Source organism: Cebidichthys violaceus, unplaced genomic scaffold (genome assembly GCF_023349555.1).
Source record: "Cebidichthys violaceus isolate CVI_PGR_0920_01 unplaced genomic scaffold, fCebVio1.0.p SCAF_1, whole genome shotgun sequence".
NCBI lineage: Eukaryota > Metazoa > Chordata > Actinopteri > Perciformes > Stichaeidae > Cebidichthys > Cebidichthys violaceus.
Genome location: NW_027176262.1, coordinates 8,404,993 through 8,422,299, shown reverse-complemented (window position 1 = coordinate 8,422,299; position 17,307 = coordinate 8,404,993). Strand labels below are relative to the sequence as shown.

The following is a 17,307-nucleotide window of genomic DNA, read 5'->3' as shown; positions in this document are numbered from 1 at the left end:
CTCCAAAAACCAACCGGGGACAATTTCTGGTAAGTGTTCTTCACTGTGGTAACTAACTTTCTGTCTCCATCTGTTAATAAATAATTCCAATTCCACTTTTCCATGCAACGGAGAGCTTTTCACACTCTTTTTCTGGAGCTTATAGTGTAAATTTAGACGCCACATCATCGCAGCAGGTGGCAACACCGCTGCGGCTGCTGAGACTTGTCCGGCGACTGTACTGTACAGGGGGACGGGTATATAGGGAGGGGATGGACGGAGGAAGGAAAACATGCACGACTGTCTGTGAACCCATCAGCACTGTAAGGCTGAGGTACGGCGGTGGAGGCCCGGTCATTGTGGCTGAGGAGCTAGGGGTGGAGGGGAGGAGGGGTACAGGCGCTCAGTCAGGCTTCCTGTCTTGGTACACCCTGCACTGCCCATTTCCTGCCTGCTGAAAAGTGCCCAGCTCCGCCCACCTTCAGCTAGAAACCTTGCTCAGTCAACCCAGACAGCGCCTGAGACAGCCAGTCAGGCCGAACACTTCATTCCTTCTACCCTCTCACGTTTCCTGCCAGACTACCAGGTGTCTTTCAAGGAAAACCACCGGCTCATAGCAACTTAGGTCAACTTTATATTCGGAGCTGTGGCTACCAGTCATGAATAAAATAGTACTTGCTAAAGTTAACTGCTGGGATCTGGGCGAACGAGGTGACGTCACTGTAACAGGGGGCAACAAACATGAGCAGTCAGATCTCCTCAACTAACCCTTTGGCTCGGTCACAAACTGTCTATAAATGTGACTATTGGTGTTTCTTGTCCCACGTTGTGAAAATAAGAACCAAGTTGTTACAAACTGTGGATTTTCTATTCAAGCTGAGCTGAATAGACTCTTTACGTCACTCTTGTGTGTGTCTTTACATTGAAGCTGTGCATATTGATAATTAAGAAGTACATGCTACGACATGCTAGTTGGCTATTTGCATATGCAGCAGATATGGAGCAACATAAATATTAATTTGGAGTCACGGTTATAGTCACGAATGCAAGTCGCGTATCCTTTCCTTTTAACTCTGTTTTTGGTCTCCACCCTCTCCTGAGGGAAATATCTGTCTCTTTAGCTGCTACATGCTCCACTATGTCCCTAACTGTGTATATCTATGGTTTGGTGCTGAGCAGGCAGTTTACTCAGAGCTTTTTCATTGAAAACGGCTGCCTGATGCTGCTGAAAACTGGTGAGAGTGAAACCAAAAAAAACAAAAAACAACAAGCTGAAAGATGCTAAAATGCTTGATAGATGGCTGCAGAGTCGGGTGATAATGCACTGTGGGTTCATCATAAGAGCGACTCCTCTCACATACACATAGTAATTATATCCAATTGTTAATATGAAAACACATGTTTCTTGATTCAGTACATGGCTTCTTTACACCACAAACTCCTGTGTGAACATACCTGCAATTTACACGTTCACACATGACCAATTTGGCCTTTAATGTCAGTATTTCTTGTGTACTTGGATGGTAACAGGTTGAAGGAAGGTTTGACCAACAAAAAAAAATCAGCACCCATTTCATAACACAACTCTCCTCACTGTTCAACATGCATGACCAACAATAAGCGCTTGGACCAAAAAGCTAGCCTCACCACAGTGTGTTTCACTCAAACACACATCCTCCCACACCATGAAAGGGCACTTCAGACAAACGCATAAAAAAAAAAAAATCAGATAGTACATGAAAATAAAGAGTTTTGGGCCCAAACATTTTTCCAAAAGTAACTCCACCCGATTCCAAAGGTCACTCCTCTGAACAGAGCCTTCTGTGTTGCTTGTTTAAGAACCATTTTACGTGTTGCATCTGACAAGAACATCCGCTCTCATACAAGAGTCACTCCACACCTCTTGAAAAGGAGCCTGGCTGGCTCCTCTTTCCTGGCTGGAAAGTGGAAAAGCTGGTCTTTTTTGGAGCGGCTATTTTTCCCGTGTACATGAATGCACGCAGGGAAAGACCCAGCTGTGAGGAGGGAAAAATTACCAACTCACATTGGTCACGCTGTACCAGCCAGTGAACGGATCTGCAATGCAATAATTCTGCTTATAAGTGATGGTGAAACAACAGCATCTATCGGTCTTATCACAATCATGAAATGACTCTCAAGAGTTTGTTTTCCACAGAACGCACAGAGCATCTTCCATCTCATTAATAACAGGGCGTTTGGTGATGCAGATAAGCCCGGTGGGATGACGGCGTCTCTAAAGAGCCCATTAAAAAGCATGAAAACATAGAGCTTCCGGATATTTGCAAGGTGTGACCTCAGAGCACCGGGCTTCTGTTACCGAGGGCAGAGGTGGAGGGCAGCAGCTGGTTAAAGACACACACACACACACACACACACACACACACACACACACACACACACACACACACACACACACACACACACACACACACACACACACACACACACACACACACACACACACACACACACGCACGCTGAAGGCCGGGCTCCAGCATAATTAAACTCGCAGGCCAACACCCCCATGGCAGGTTTATGAGCGTCCCCTAACAGGATGGCTTTCTGCGGCCTCGTGTGAAGGAGCCTTTAGCTCTAAAGCTCAGCTTCCTGCAGGGCCGGTGATGTCATGACGACACGTTATAAAAGAAACATCTGTGCAGCTCGGCGAGGCTCCTCAGCCCACTTGCTCATTACACTGAACACGCGTGAACATCACAGAGTTTGTCCGTACACGTGGGGGTGCGTCTTCCTGAAGGACTCGATGATGACGGCTTATGTTGTGATCTGCCACCAATTAAACCGTCCCACAGCAGTAACACTCCTGCAGCAGGCTGTTTTTAAGCACCGCAGTGTGTTTGGCTGGCAAGTACCAGCTCAATTTGTTACATTTGTTAAAGAAACCTTTTGATGTGCGTCGTTAGAGACTTTACTGAAGTTATGTGTGAGGCAAAAATAGCAAACAGTTGCAATTATTAATGACTTAAGCTAATATTTAATTATCTGCATGCTTTTAAAACTCTTCTGTTTCAACTCGAAGCGACAATGTGACAGCATCAGCATTAAAAGGTGCGTCCGCAGTCACTGCAATAACACTGAAAATTCTTTCGAAATTTCAACATCATGCAACTCTCAACAAAACACAAAAACTGTTCATGCAATCAAGTTCCTCAAAACTCTCTAATCCAGCAAGCATTTGGCTCAAATGTGCGCCACCAACGTATACGCGGTGTGGGAATGTAGAATGTAAGTCTTGGTTCTATCTGGACATTTTGTTTTCATACCACCGCGTCTCACTAAATTTCCAAACAGCTCAAAAAATAACGGCAGCAACCAAGCAGAACGGCCCTGAGGAGTTCCTGCACGATACTGAACAGGTTCCCAATAATATCAAGAGGTTTGTCTCAAACAACCTGTAAAGTGCAGCTGAATGGAGATCCAGAGGAAGAGATTTTCCACCACTACACCTACGCCATGTCTGCGCTGTGTGCCCCGGCTGACTTAATGTGGGCAGCTGGGATATGTTTCAGTGATCAGAGTGATTGTTCCCGTTCCAGTTCACAAAAGGAACTGACTGGATTCTGTGCCTCGTCAGACATTTTCTACTATGAATGTTTACCATTTCTTTTATCGTTTCTCAGCATATTTCCTTGAATACAAACTCCTCAGAGTCTCCCTTAGCTGAGGATCATTGGAAAGAGGAGTCTGGGTGTGCTTTCATCACCCACCCTCCCCCACACCTACTATACAAGGGCTAAAAGTACACCCATCCATCCATGTTGGCAGTGAAAGGCCGGTCTTGTTGCTTGGGCTTATGTGCACCTGCTCCAGGACACTCGGGACACTTTAGCCTGCCTGTTAGCCTCCATCACGTCATTCACAGCAAAAAGAAAATACACACAATTTGAGTTTGTTTAGCTTTCACACACACACACACACCGTTAAATATTGTTTTTACTGTCCTGCTTGTGATAAACACAACATGCCATCTTGCTCGACTTTGAATTCATACCGTATCCCTTTGATTTGTGTAACACGCTGATAGTTACACAAAGACACACTGTCTTTAAGGTTTGTTTCCAACAGACATCAATACAACCCTGTAATTGACATTCATGGCACATTTAAGCTGTGCTTTGCAGAGCTTTTTTTCTCCACTAACCTGCAGCTGGAGACTGAGCCGTGTGAAAAAGCGGAACACTCTGGGCAACAGAGGAGCACATCTCAGACATTTTCATGTCTTGGACCCTAAAATAGACTCAGTTAAAGCTGCGAAGGCTCACGTGTTAATGCCCCCTGTCCACAACACAAGACACAGGGTAGGTTTGCTGTTCTTTTTATCAGCCTTGTTTAACACTCTTTGTACAGTGCAAGTACAGAGAAACGTGTGATCTTGGCGTTTCCTGATTATTTCCCCCAAAATATGAGTGGATTAAAACTGCTCTTCCATTTAGCTGGGACCCTGTGGACCTCCTTCAAGGAGCCCGTTTCCCAAGATTGCTGCTCAGACCGTCATGCCTTCTTCCCCACAACAACATCCAAACTTCCCACGGCCACATTAAGCTGCAATAACTGGCACACTACCACAACAACAACAAGCCCCGGCTTGCGTAGAGCATAATTTGCATGTATTCGCGAAAAACAGCCCATGTGTGTGGCAACAGGACTTCTCGGACACCACCTCCACCTCCAAAAAAAACGTGCCAAGCCTCGGTTGTACGTGTTGCTGTTGTCCTTTATCTTATAAAAGAAAAGAAAACAAATCAATTCTTCAGCACTTACGATTTTACTGAGATCCATGGTCGCCTCTCAGCACGGTGAGTGCGGATCCCTGGAGCCGGAGAGGAGACCCGCTGTATCCTAACGCGGAGTAATTAGTAACGGGGAAGCGATTGAGGCAACAGATGCATTTGGGAGGAGAAGGGGGGAGGAGGTGGAGCAGTTAGCTCAACATGTGTCCCGATTTGGTATTAAAATGCTCCCCTATCCTTCCTTACTTCCTTCCTTCAGTGTCCCTTCTCTCTTTTTCCTCCGCGAGCCTTACGTGCTCCCTTATCGGCGAGCACTTCCAGCATCCGACCGCTGTCCGTGGGGGAAAACACGAGAGGACTACCGCTGATTAAACCCGCTCATTTAAAAGCTTCACGTTCACACCCTAACCCTGCTCGTATGCATCAGCCCACGTAGAGCGGCTCAGTCCAGAGAGTGAGCCACCTTTACTTTGCAAATAGCCCGCTCTCCTGTTAGACAATAGTAGCATGGAGCCTGCAGAGAGGGATGGCTTAAAATCCAGTGGTGCCCAATCTGGGGTCCGGGGACCGACGGGGGTCCTGTTAGGAGGGGAGGTGTTCTCCAGGAAATGAGGAAACAGCTGCATTTACACGGTTTAATCACGCATTATTTTATCTGACCTGCAGCAGAAGAAAAAGACACAAACTAGTTTTGAAATAAATAAATAAAGCAAAAATCTTCTAAGGATGTTCCTTAGGGTGATGATGTCAATAGTCATTCATTAAAGGGTCATTAGTAAGAAACCCCTCTCCCTCCTCTCCTGCTCAGTGTGCCACAAACACAATACAAGGCTCACGAGTGGCTATTGTTGTAAAACCACTAAAAACATAAGAATGTATAAGACACCGCCAATAAAACACCACCAGTGTTTCAGTAAGCACACATTTAGATTTTTTTTGTTTTTTTAAACCATTGGCCCCGTCTTATATGTGAATTATATTGGGGTCTTGTTCTCATGTGTGTGCAATGATATTATGAAAAACACATGAAGCCTTGAAATAAGTTTCATAGGTGAAGGGGGGGCGGCTCAACTTCCACCATGAGAGCAATTGTAGGTAGCTGATGCCCCCATCTGGTTTCTCTGAGACTGTCAACCAATATCTTCAATGCAGAGTTGAGCTTGTGTTTGATGTGAGCCTGGTGCATCTAGTTAAGTACATGTTTTTACAATAGACGTCTGTCACAGAAGACATGTAGGAAAATCAAGTGTGAATAAAAAAAATGATTAATATCTGAATGCCATTTTGCTGGTCCTGTTATTGTGCAAGCTGGTTCACTGTCACACTCGCACGACTTATGACACTTCAAACCATTGTTGTTTAATTCAAGTTTAAAATAAAATAACAGAAATTGTATCATATTCACAATTCACGAACCGCACTTGTTTCCTGTTATAGCTGGAGTTCTCTCCTTGCATTTTTGTTTCCAATTTCAATACAATCGTTAAAAAGCAGACACGTATTTATTCGCCAATTTAGTTAAATAGATGGTTAGTAAATGTGGACCCAGCTTTAACAAAAACTGACTATTATAAGTTTGTAAAGTTATAACGTGGTTGAACTGCTGTACTGGACTGTTTTAGATTATGTGTACCTAACAAAGGGGCCAGAGTGTATGTTACAATCAATTAGAACTATACTGACGTATAATATACTGCATTTATGATAATTGTTACAGCAGCAATTTGATACATCATCATGTGTTAACAACATGTTAACATTTCAGGAGTTTTAAGTGTTATGAAATATCCAATGATGTTACTCTTATGTAGATCTCACCAGAAACAATATGCCCACAAGTTCCATTTTTAAATCCAGGCCACTATATTAGCTATACAATCACAGCACATCAGCTGATTGGCCGAGACCAGGCCAGCCACCATAATCAATATGCTACTCATTATACCATCGGGGCTGCACATTATACCTCCAGGCCGCTCAACACAAACGGTCTGACTCCAGACAATGCCGGCTCTTTTCCAGCAAGTCTCTCCACTTCCTGGTACGGCGTGGGCCCTTCGTTGTGAGGGCAGCCTCACAGAGCATTTCTCACATACAGCAGTCCCACTCTGTCTCTGCCTGGCTTCTCACCGAGCCACCCAAAACCCCTTCCCCCTTTTTAGTTATAAAAGTTCACTTTAAAATCTTCATCTCCTCATCACCACTTTTCCATTCAAATGTTTCAGATTTAGAAGGTGAAGCAGCAAAAATGATGGTTTTATCTGACTCGTGTGGATGAAGTTGTGATGGTTTGCAAATGCTTTATTTAAAAGCAACAGAGACTTTGAGTTCTACTCAAAGTCGGTTAAAACTTAACAAATACATGATATGAATCTTAATGTCAAAAAAATGCAGATTCCTAACTGTGGAATTACAAACGTCGTGCAGAATACGTGATTTGTAGCTGACACCCCTGATATCCAAACCTCTAGGTAGAATTTCAGAAGTTGCAGTAATAAAAGTGATTCACAATAATGTACTTTGAACCAAAACATGGTCTGTGTTTATGCAAACGTGCTAAAGCCTGAGCACAGAGGTTAAAGTCCTCCAACGCAGATGTCTCTCTTCCCTTCAGTTTATGATGTGCAAAACCCCAATACAAAGCTGGTCCAGCATTTAGTTCAAAGTGTGAACAGATGTTTTATTTATGTAGATGCTATAGGATTCTTAAATCAGTCTGCAGCATTAAAGCAAGTTTGCAGATGATATTTGGGCTCAGATATCTTCAGACAATGAAGGGTAAACTTCTGCTCAAGTCCTTTGTGCTTATTTCAGCCGTGAATAAGCTTTCCCTTTCATTTGGACTTGTTGCAGTGTGAGTTGGCATGATCAGTATATAAGGGCTGGGCAATAATTTAATATTATTGTTTATCAACTTTAAGTGGAATTATCACAATCATATCATGTTAATCATTCTGGAAACCCCTGTTGTGCTTCTAAGCAAGTAATCAAAAACTTTAGCAAAAGTTTTATTTTGCATTAATGAAAAAAAATGTGTCTGTTGTAATGTAGAAAAGCAGGACAAGTTCATTGCATTGAGCATCAGTTTGAATACTTTATATGTTGATTCGTGTTTTGCCATCAGAAAATATACACATTAAGTTATCCACATTTATTTCAGCCACATCATCCAGCCTGACGAATGTGTTGAACGGCTGAGGACTGTATTTGATGACTATTTAAAATGAGGCCACTCGCATTGAAGCAGGGTAATTTGCATACCACGTGCTTACACCGATGATGTAGGTTTCAGGCTGACTTTTGACCTTTGCTGCATGTGAAACAAAAAGCATCACTCCATCTCCGTCTCTCTCCCTTTCCGCTTTACCGTGCTGTAAAACACAGACGAGAACTCCAAAACAATCTGTAAATCAAAGCCATTGTTAATGCCGCCAGGAACTCATCGGTGCACTTTGTTCCACTTACTGACCTGTCACTCATGTCCAGCTCTATTATTCTACAGCCAGTCAGTGCAATGAGGCCACAAACCACCGCCTGCTGTTTCTGCTGCCTCAGTGCTTTTAATGGTCTCGCTCTCATGCTCGCATGCTTGTCTATGTGTGTGTGTCCTACATGTATGTGGATATCCCTCCATAACTTCCCCGCATTCTGAGTTGCAGGATGTAAAAGAACTCAAGACAATGAGCGATGGAGGGGAGAATAACAAGGCAAAGAGAAAGACAAAAGACAGAGGAGTAAGAGAGGCAGAGAGACGGAGTGATTAAAAAATTCTTGTCTACGTCCGCCCTGCTGAGTCCTGCTTGTGCCCGAGGGCCAGGGCCCTGCTCCTCCCCTGAATTCCACAGCTATCAGGGCACCAAACTGGGTGCAGGGGGACGAGGGGATGAGGGGTGTCCAATAATGCAGGTTCACACACACTGTACACCAGTGATTCCCAGCAAGAAATACTTGCACACCAGGGATTACTTCTGCAGTTGCTATGAGGTTTGTGGGGAGATTGTGGAGTAACTCATTTCATAAAAGAGATATTAATAATTGATTCTTCAAAAATATATTCACATTGAGCAGCTGTAACACCTAAACCCCACGTGTTACAATTGAGAGTGCTTAAAAACTAGTTAGCAGACGAGCAGAGTGGTTAAAATAGCCAAAAGTAACAGACACATTTTTGAAGAATTTATTTAAATGGTTAAAAAAAGATAGCTAAACGTAAGGGATAAAGAGTTAAAATAGTTAGCTACAAGTTATGGATAAATGATTAAAATAGTTGGCTAAAATTAATGGATAAATGGCTGACATAGTTTGCTTAAAGTAGAAGATAAACTGTTGAATTTGTTAGCTTAAAAAAACATGAAAAGTCAAGCTTGTGCTTCTTCAAGGGGTTGAAAAACGGATGTAAACTTGACCAAAGGGACCATAATATTGAGCTGAGCGTTCAATGAGATAGAAACACTGTTGTACAACCACACCAACTGCCAACCACGCATGTACTCAAATACAGACACAAAAAGAAGAAAACTCTGTGTGGACAAGTAAAGGAGGAGGAGGAGGAGGCTGGCAGCCGGTCTAAATTGAAGGCCTTAAATATGTAACATACGATGTGGTGTCACTCCAGGGCTCTCGCTGTCCCAGCTGAGGAACTGGTGGCCCAGAAGTTTCCCAAAAGCACCAATTATGGCTCATGTGTGTCCAGAGATTACTACCTACACCAGCCTTCAAATGAAAAACCTCTCCTGGCCACTGACAGCTTGGAGACGGTTTTACAATTTAGGAGACAGTTGGCATCTCTGACATTTTGAAGCCTTTAAATAAAGCTCATATCGTTTAAGTGTTTGGAACTGACTTGTTATTTACTTGTTGGTTTTCTTCCTGCTATTGAGAACACAATAGAACACCAAAACATCTAATTACGTTTGTTCGAGACAAACCAAAGATTGAATCTCCCCTAAACTCTGAATTAAAGAGTCAGCTGCAATTATGAGGCAAAACATGTCATTAAAAACAAGCGCTGTGTGCTATCCGGCGGCCCTGTTTCGATCTTTTTATAACCCAGTGTGGACACTATGACAGAGAGGATTTTGAACACACCCTGGCTGTTTACCCAACTCAACAGAGAGACAGGCGAGCACTTCTCAGAATCAATGTTTTTATACTACTTTGGCTTTATGCTGCCCTGCTGTCTGCCGTGCACACTACTCATATTCATATTCATGTAACTGTAAAATATTGAAGTCAGGTTCCATGTTCAAGGACATACTGTATAATATATTGTTCACGCTTTGTACTGTCATACTGTCAAACAAATGTCATGCAAAGCAACTGATTATGAAAGTTATTCTGCTCTGTGGTGAACACAATCACAATTATCTCAAAGAGTTTCTTGTTTCAGTCACAATAATGTGGAAGAACTTCCTCATACAGGCTTATCAATATAAACATTCAGCTTTCACTGTACTTTAGGCTAAAACGAGACTGCAGGAGATGACAGACAGACAGACAGACCGATATGCAGACAGACAGGAGGTGAAAGCCAGCCACCGAGCAGATTTAGGCAGCTTTAGAGCACAACAGATCAGATGAGATTATCTCTCGCTGATCCCCTGTAAAGTAGACAGCAGATTCATTGATTCCTGCACCGCCTGCCACGGCTGTGGATCCCCCAGTCAAAAATCAACCACACAGGAAAATATAGGGAAACATAACAGCAACACTACTACAGGGTAAAAAAAATAAAAAATCATGATATATCACAATATTACAGAACTGGCACCATTGGTATCAACAACAAACTGGTTGAATGTGTTTTGTTGGACCATTGATGAATAACTTTATAATGGTAGCAACTGCAAAGCTCTGTGCTTCATTTAAAAGATCTCAAATAATTGAGAGCTAAATTCCTACTCCCTTCTTTTTACTTTGATTGATCAGAACTCCAAAGAAACTTTATGCATGTCTTATGTTGTGATCCTGGAGACCATTCTGCCGTGACACACTTCCAAAGTGTGTGATCTCAGGAGCATGACAGTGACCTAGTGACCAGGCTTGGCTCGGGACACATAAAGCCATGCATGCGTCCCTCCCAGTCTCTAATCCATGCTGCTAATGTCCCAGATGGGAGAGGCGTAAGGGACCGAGCGGAAGGGAGGGCAAAACTGTACGCAAAACCATCCGGACGCAGAATTGACAAACGTGGACTGTCCAATTTAGCTGCTGCTGGAGACGGGAGAGGAGCACGTTGCAGCACTATCGCGGCAGTTTGTGCTGCCTTGATCTGACCTACTTTCTGCCCCCTTTTCCCTCCCCTGTGCCTGGTCTGGGGAAGGGAGAGGGGAGGGGAGACCACCAGGCAGGAAGCAGCAGGCTCCACAGCATAACAGCAGCCTACATACATATGCTCACTGGGAGAGCACTTCATACAAAGTCATGGCATACATTATTCAGCAGAGGACATACCAGAAAACTTAACATAAAGAAAAATCAGTGCATGTATTCAATTTAAATCTCATCATCACCACCATCATCTCTGATCCTGCCTTGAGGCCTACAGAAGGCACTGACAGCCTGTCATACAGGACAGCTCCACACAGCTCCAACTTGCCTCCCTCTTGTCTGGTTTATTCTGCAGATAGGCTAAACAGCACAGTTATCTGAATTCAAAGGGCCTTTGACCTACATTTCAGCAGCTCTTTTGTTGTACAGTGGACTCATTTGTATCTCTGCTGATCACCCAGACGGACATCAGGGAGAGCAACACAGGGAACAGCCCACAATCTGGTGATTATCGATGAAGAGCAGGAACAGTGAAGAAATGGAAGGGTTTTCCTCCTATATGTTAACATGTGAATACAGTGTGTCGCTCCTATCGTCACGTCAGAAAAAAAAGATCTCACAGTGCACAGTTAAATTTAGGAGCTGACAGCAAATATCCTGGCATGACAATCTTCCTCCCACGCTTGCAGGAAAACAACAGTATCTTTTTATTAATCATTACGTGACCCCCTCCTCCTCCTCTGCACCGTACCTGGCCTCTCTCAAAGTTTTCCTTCTCCAGCTCCAGGCTGTTGGCCCCTCCGGTAGTCCGTCGGATCACTTTGGGGATAGCGTTGGGTACTTGCTGCATGGAGCTCTTCACGCGATCCATTGTCGTGTTTTTTCCACAGCAGCAGCGAAACAAAACACAACTTTCGGCCGATAAACAGGCAGGACTGTAATAAAGAATTAAAAAAAAAAACACTGCACTAACTATGGCGGGCAACAGTCCATGCTGCGCTGGACTCGTCGCCCCGTTGGGTCATTTGGCCTCTGTGTCCACCACCCCAGTCAATGACAGGAGCAGTCTGAACGGCACCAGAGTCAAGCGAGCCAGGCTTAGAGGAAGGGGACATTTCCGCTTTTCAAAATAAAGTCCCTGTTGGTTAACGTGCTGCAAACATAGAGTCTGATTGCAACGTTTTTTTGTCTGTAAATTAAATCTGTCTGGCGTGAAAATAAGTCTAATGCTTACATGTAAAATATTATTAGTTATATGTCTTATGTTATTGCCATAATCAACTCGTATGCGCAATGAACTGCAACTGGAAAGGACTGTGACATTTTCAATTATTTAAATTTTACATTATTATTGTTAAAAGACTAATATGGTGGTATGGTGAATTTAATCTAAAAGGCTGTAGGAAGTTTATTTTACAAACACGTTAACGCTTAATGAGCACCAGAAGTGATATGTGCAACAAATTGCGTGAACTTCACAGAACTAAATATCTGTCTTTGTAACAATCAGTTCTTCAGAAGCCTGCACAAAACACACGACGGCCATGGGAAGCCTTCACGCACAGTGTTCTCACACAAATAAAGCGTAAACGCTTATGCTGTAGGTATGAGGACACCGTTCAGCTGCATGCTGATGAGCGTCGCTGTTATTTGGATATTTTCTCTGGCAACTGTCACTGACTCCTCCCAATGTTGTCAGCCACTGGCTGGAGCTGCAGCAGGGTCCGCCCACTCCATCAATAATGCGTTGTGATTTTGATTTTCTAGCTATGTAAAAAAAAAAAAAAAAAAAAAATATTCCTGCAGTCTTATCTTACATATATGAATAAAGTGTTTACAAAAATATGGCTGGGTTGGGGGATTCAGGCGACTTCAGGCACAATAATATTCAGTCAGTAAAAAATACTTTCAGACTGTTGATGTTTATTACTTTTGCTGGAAAATGTTTGAATCGATTTAATTCAATATGATTTAATAAGGAGCTGTGTGTTATCGTGAATAATGACACACAGCCACAAGCCAAACCATTAGAAAGTTGAATGCATTTTAATGTCTAATGCGCAAACATCATTTTGCCAAAAAAGCCCAAAATTCCTTCTCATTGACAATGCAGTGCTTCATGCTATACGCTCTGCAGGACATTAAGAAATTAATTCCCCAATGGTGTCCTGATTAGTTCTAGCATAACTTGTCCAAGTAACAATAAACTGGCACTGAACATTGCCGGGGAAGTGTGCCACTATCAGCACTGTCTGAGTAGTAACAAGAATGTTATCAAGTATTTATTGCTATAAGTGGGAGAAGAGCTTATCATGTTATGTCTTTGTTCCATTTTCCCTTTCAGTCACAATATTTTTTACAAAGGCATTCTCTGGATGATATAGGCAAGCAGTGCATGATTTCCTGTCAGTGATCGTTCCTAATTACAACAACTGCAACAGGCTCAACCGTTGCTCTCAGGCTTAGAAGCATGTTTGCGCTGTACAACTCAAGGCTACCCTCTGTTGGTCAAAGATGGGAACCAGAAGTCAAAACTATAGTGTACATTTAACCAAGCTTTTGTCTACATAGTAAAGGAAAATCCAGTTTTTCACATTCACAAAAATGTATTTTTTTAAAAGTAGAAAAAAAGATGTAATATCAAAGAAAAGCAAAAGGACCAGCTGGACGTTAAACAGTTAAATAAAAGGTTGAAGTACCAAAACCACAATGTAAAAATACACCATAATAAGTAAATGCCCAGCCTTTAAATCCCACTTAAGTAAAAGTACAAAAGTATTATCAACTAAATGTAACTAAACTATACTCATTATCATATTATTAGATTTTTAAGACTAATTAAAAGTTTGACTGCTGACGGAGCAAGTTTTAAAATGGGTAGTTTACGCCAGTCGATCCCAACCTGGGGATCAGGCCCCTCAGAGAGTCACAAGATGAATCTGAGTGGCCGTTAGATGATTAATGGGGTAGGAAAGAACAACAAAAATGTAAAACTGAGTTCTGTAACTCAAATGTGTTCAAATTTTTAATATTCTCAATCTTTCTGTGACATATTTGAGTGTTGCTGTTTGGGCCTCAAACACTTAATAAAACCATCTGGATTGGAAATCATTCTTCTGTACCATTATTTGCTAAATTAAAATGGGACAAGGGACAATGGGACAAGTCTGCTTTTTTGTGCTAACATGTTGGGATCCACTTGTTTTATCTTTAACAAAGCATTAGGCTGAATTTATGTAGAATCCTAATCTGGATTGTAACTAAGATCTACACCTGTCACATAAATGTAGAGTAAAAATACAATATTAGTGATAAGGTATGAGACTTATTTGCTATCTATCTATATATAGTGCAGTACAGTATAGTACATATATAGACAGCGGAAATTTTGTTTCCCTGGTACCTGGTGTAAAAGAAAAATAATTAACATAATATACTCTGGCTAAACAAATGTAAAGAGCAATAAACAACAGTAAAGGCAGAAGATCTTTGGGCTTCTGAGGATATTGATGTAACAAGGTGCATAAAGTCAGTTACGGTCCAATATTGCTGATGGCGTATAAGTATACAGTTGCATAAAATGAAAATACTCAGGCAAAGTAGAAGTACTTCAAAATTGTACTTAAGTATATGAATACATGCACTGTGAGGAACTTCCAACCCAGATGAATACATGTAGAAAAAAAAAATAGCACAAAATGTGCGCACCCATTGTTTACAGTAAATACAGTATGAGCAGCACACTGAGGAGGATCAAGCCCCAAAAAAAGAGAAACTAAAAAAATGAGACGATGAAATCTCGCGAGACTACCACTGTAACGGAGGACTGGGGCTTGGTCTTGAAGTTTTCAGATGCATCTGTAGATGAATCATAACAGCATCAAGATGTCGGGACGAACAGGCCGCGCTGAGACCCGAAGTCGGGCTAAAGATGACATTAAAAAGGTCCTGGCGGCCATCGAGAAGGTGCGCAAATGGTACGTAGGCTGTCCGAGGGGACAATATGGAGGGAAATGTATTAGTGACTGTAGCCTGATATCTGCTGCGTCGCTCAACAAACTTCAGTCGGAAAAGTTAGATGATTGACGGGGCTGCCGACCAATCAATGCCCCTGCTTGACAGGAGAGGCGGAGCTAACTGAGTTTTTTTTTTCCCTGTCGAGAGCTGTCAATATGGCCACAGCCTCACATGCTGCCGTAATGTAACGGCCGTCCCGTAGTCACACAACAGGGACGTCCACGAGAACATTCGGACATCTGTCCTCGCGGGCTTTACACGCGCACGTAACCTAAAGTATAACGATGGCTGTAAAGTGAGCATAGCAGGGTGTGTGATTTAGCTGTCATCTCTCTGCTGTGGGCAGAAAAGGACACGAGCACGTAGCCCCACGTTACAGATTAATGCTATTAGCGGACGGTGTGGTGTTAGACCTACATTGAGCTCATTTAAACAAAATAATGTCTTCACTCATTTCATTCCCAGGGAGAAGAAATGGGTGACAGTTGGAGACACATCCTTACGCATATTCAAGTGGGTGCCAGTAACAGAAACAAAGCAGGTGGGGGCCTCTGCCACGTAAAAAAAAAAACCCGATCATTTTTAAGGATTTCCTTCAATGACTGTTGTGGCGTCAGTGGTCTGATTTTTTATTTTTTTTTACATCCCCTTTTTCTTATCAGATATATCGCACCAAATCCACAGGTGGAGATGCTCGAGGAATGAAAGATGTGGTCCTTGAAAATGCTAACTCTTTACTGGATTTCACTGGTGAGTTTTGTGGCTGTATTTAATAATAAAATAATGTAGCCATGGCATGCATAATGGCCTTTGCGTATATATGTCAAAATATCACACAACCAAACACATAAAATAAAATAAAAAACAACATAAAAACACCCTGATGTTCAGTGCAACTCCTCTATTCCTCAGATGAAAACAGCAACCAGAGCTTTCTGTCGGATGTCTACCAGCCTAAAATGGATAACAGCAGCAGCACCTCCAGCTCGCAGCAGGTCAGCCCTCCACACACCTCCAGCCTCCGGACTGAGGACTCTCAGCCGCCAATGCTGGGCCAGGAGAGTGTGGATGGTATGTGTGATGGCTCTCTGGAGCATATTTACACTCCATTTTTACACATTATTCCTGTAATTTAAAAAAGGTTCACACAATAGATCCTGTATTTGACTATTAAATGGCATCCTAGAGCTAAGTGCTGCATTAATTAGGTTATATTTCCACCCTTCCTTGTGAATGCAGAGCCGGTTCATTTAGGACAGGAGGGGGCCGATGAGCCTCCCACTCTCATCAAGGAGGATCTTCTTTCATCCGGAGCTGTCCGACGGAGCACCCCAGACACGCAGGTCCACTTTCTGAAAACAGGGTTGAAGGATAACCAAAAAATGTTCTTTGATAAATTCATAATTTAATTCCTATCTCTGGGGTCCGTAGCTTGGTGTAAAATGTATCTGAACATTTAAGTGACATCGTGTTCCTTTTTATTCAACAGGAGGAATTGGAGGAATCAGGAGCACCCCCTTTAAAGAAGATTTGCACAGGAGAAAATGCTGTTCTGAGATAGCTCATTTATAATAGTTTTGTCAAAATACACATACAATACCTGTCCTCAATCAGATTAGCTCAATTTAAAAAAAATATATATTCTAAGGTTTTCTTGACATATTTACGCAAACGTTACATTTCAGCAAATGAGGAAAAAAAGTATTTACAGCTAAATCTTTGTTCACTTTTAAAGGTCTTTAAAGTATGCTGTTATAAGTGATTTTTGAAATGAATGGTGGGGAATTGTCCAAACTTTGTGTGGCAAGTCACTGCTGTTGCAGGCAGTGTATTTCAATTTACATGCTGTAAATGTTTTCCTGCAGCTGTTTCCAATTTACTCGTTATGCAGATGAGCTTTATGTTTGCATGTATCCTATTGCTTTATTTTTTGAGGTTTACAGGCCATTTTGAAAAGGTGTTAAATGTGTAGCTTTATGCAGATTGATGTTTAGATGTGCCATTTTTCTATTAAATACGAGGCACTTTCTGGAACAGATTTTCTTTTGGCTTATCACATGCAAGGAAATGTTTTTTTTTATATTTAAAATATAATTTGCCCATGTTTATAACTGCCAATATTGTAAACCATAATAAATGCTACTTTTCAAATTCCATTTCAATTAATTGATCCTGCGATCAGTGCTGTGTTTGGTATGCACTCATTATTATATCTACTATATTATAAAGGCAGGGCCTATTGTTTAATCAGACATGTTCAAAATGGAGACCA

At 42.2% G+C, this 17,307-nt stretch overlaps 2 protein-coding genes across 3 annotated transcripts in view; one reads left to right on the top strand and one right to left on the bottom strand.

Moving 5' to 3' along the window:
• The window catches only part of hip1 (huntingtin interacting protein 1), a 43,244-nt gene extending 31,171 nt beyond the window's left edge, over positions 1-12,073 (bottom strand). The window contains exon 1 of one of the 2 annotated variants that reach the window (XM_068709219.1): positions 11,770-12,073. In XM_068709219.1, the coding sequence (XP_068565320.1) occupies positions 11,770-11,889 (120 nt within the window). In that variant the 5' untranslated portion in view covers positions 11,890-12,073. Of the gene's footprint in view, positions 1-4,779; positions 5,228-11,769 lie in introns of those variants that run through there. The other variant, XM_068709225.1, reaches the window with a different exon arrangement.
• Positions 12,074-14,843: 2,770 nt separating this feature from the next.
• bcl7bb (BAF chromatin remodeling complex subunit BCL7B b) lies at positions 14,844-17,180 on the top strand. The gene is made up of 6 exons (XM_068716532.1): positions 14,844-14,995; positions 15,501-15,576; positions 15,698-15,785; positions 15,948-16,106; positions 16,275-16,378; positions 16,525-17,180. Exons 1-6 carry the CDS (start codon positions 14,883-14,885, stop codon positions 16,594-16,596), a joined length of 612 nt encoding a protein of 203 aa, XP_068572633.1. The 5' UTR covers positions 14,844-14,882; the 3' UTR covers positions 16,597-17,180.
• The last annotated feature ends 127 nt before the right edge of the window (positions 17,181-17,307 follow it).

What these genes read in the sequence shown, in the direction of transcription:
- bcl7bb (XM_068716532.1), top strand. Translation starts at nt 14,883, where the DNA reads ATGAATCATAACAGCATCAAGATGTCGGGACGAACAGGCCGCGCTGAG. An exon ending in ATCGAGAAGGTGCGCAAATG is followed by an intron (nt 14,996 to 15,500) that starts GTACGTAGGCTG and finishes TTTCATTCCCAG; the next exon opens with GGAGAAGAAATGGGTGACAG. An exon ending in GGGCCAGGAGAGTGTGGATG is followed by an intron (nt 16,107 to 16,274) that starts GTATGTGTGATG and finishes TTGTGAATGCAG; the next exon opens with AGCCGGTTCATTTAGGACAG.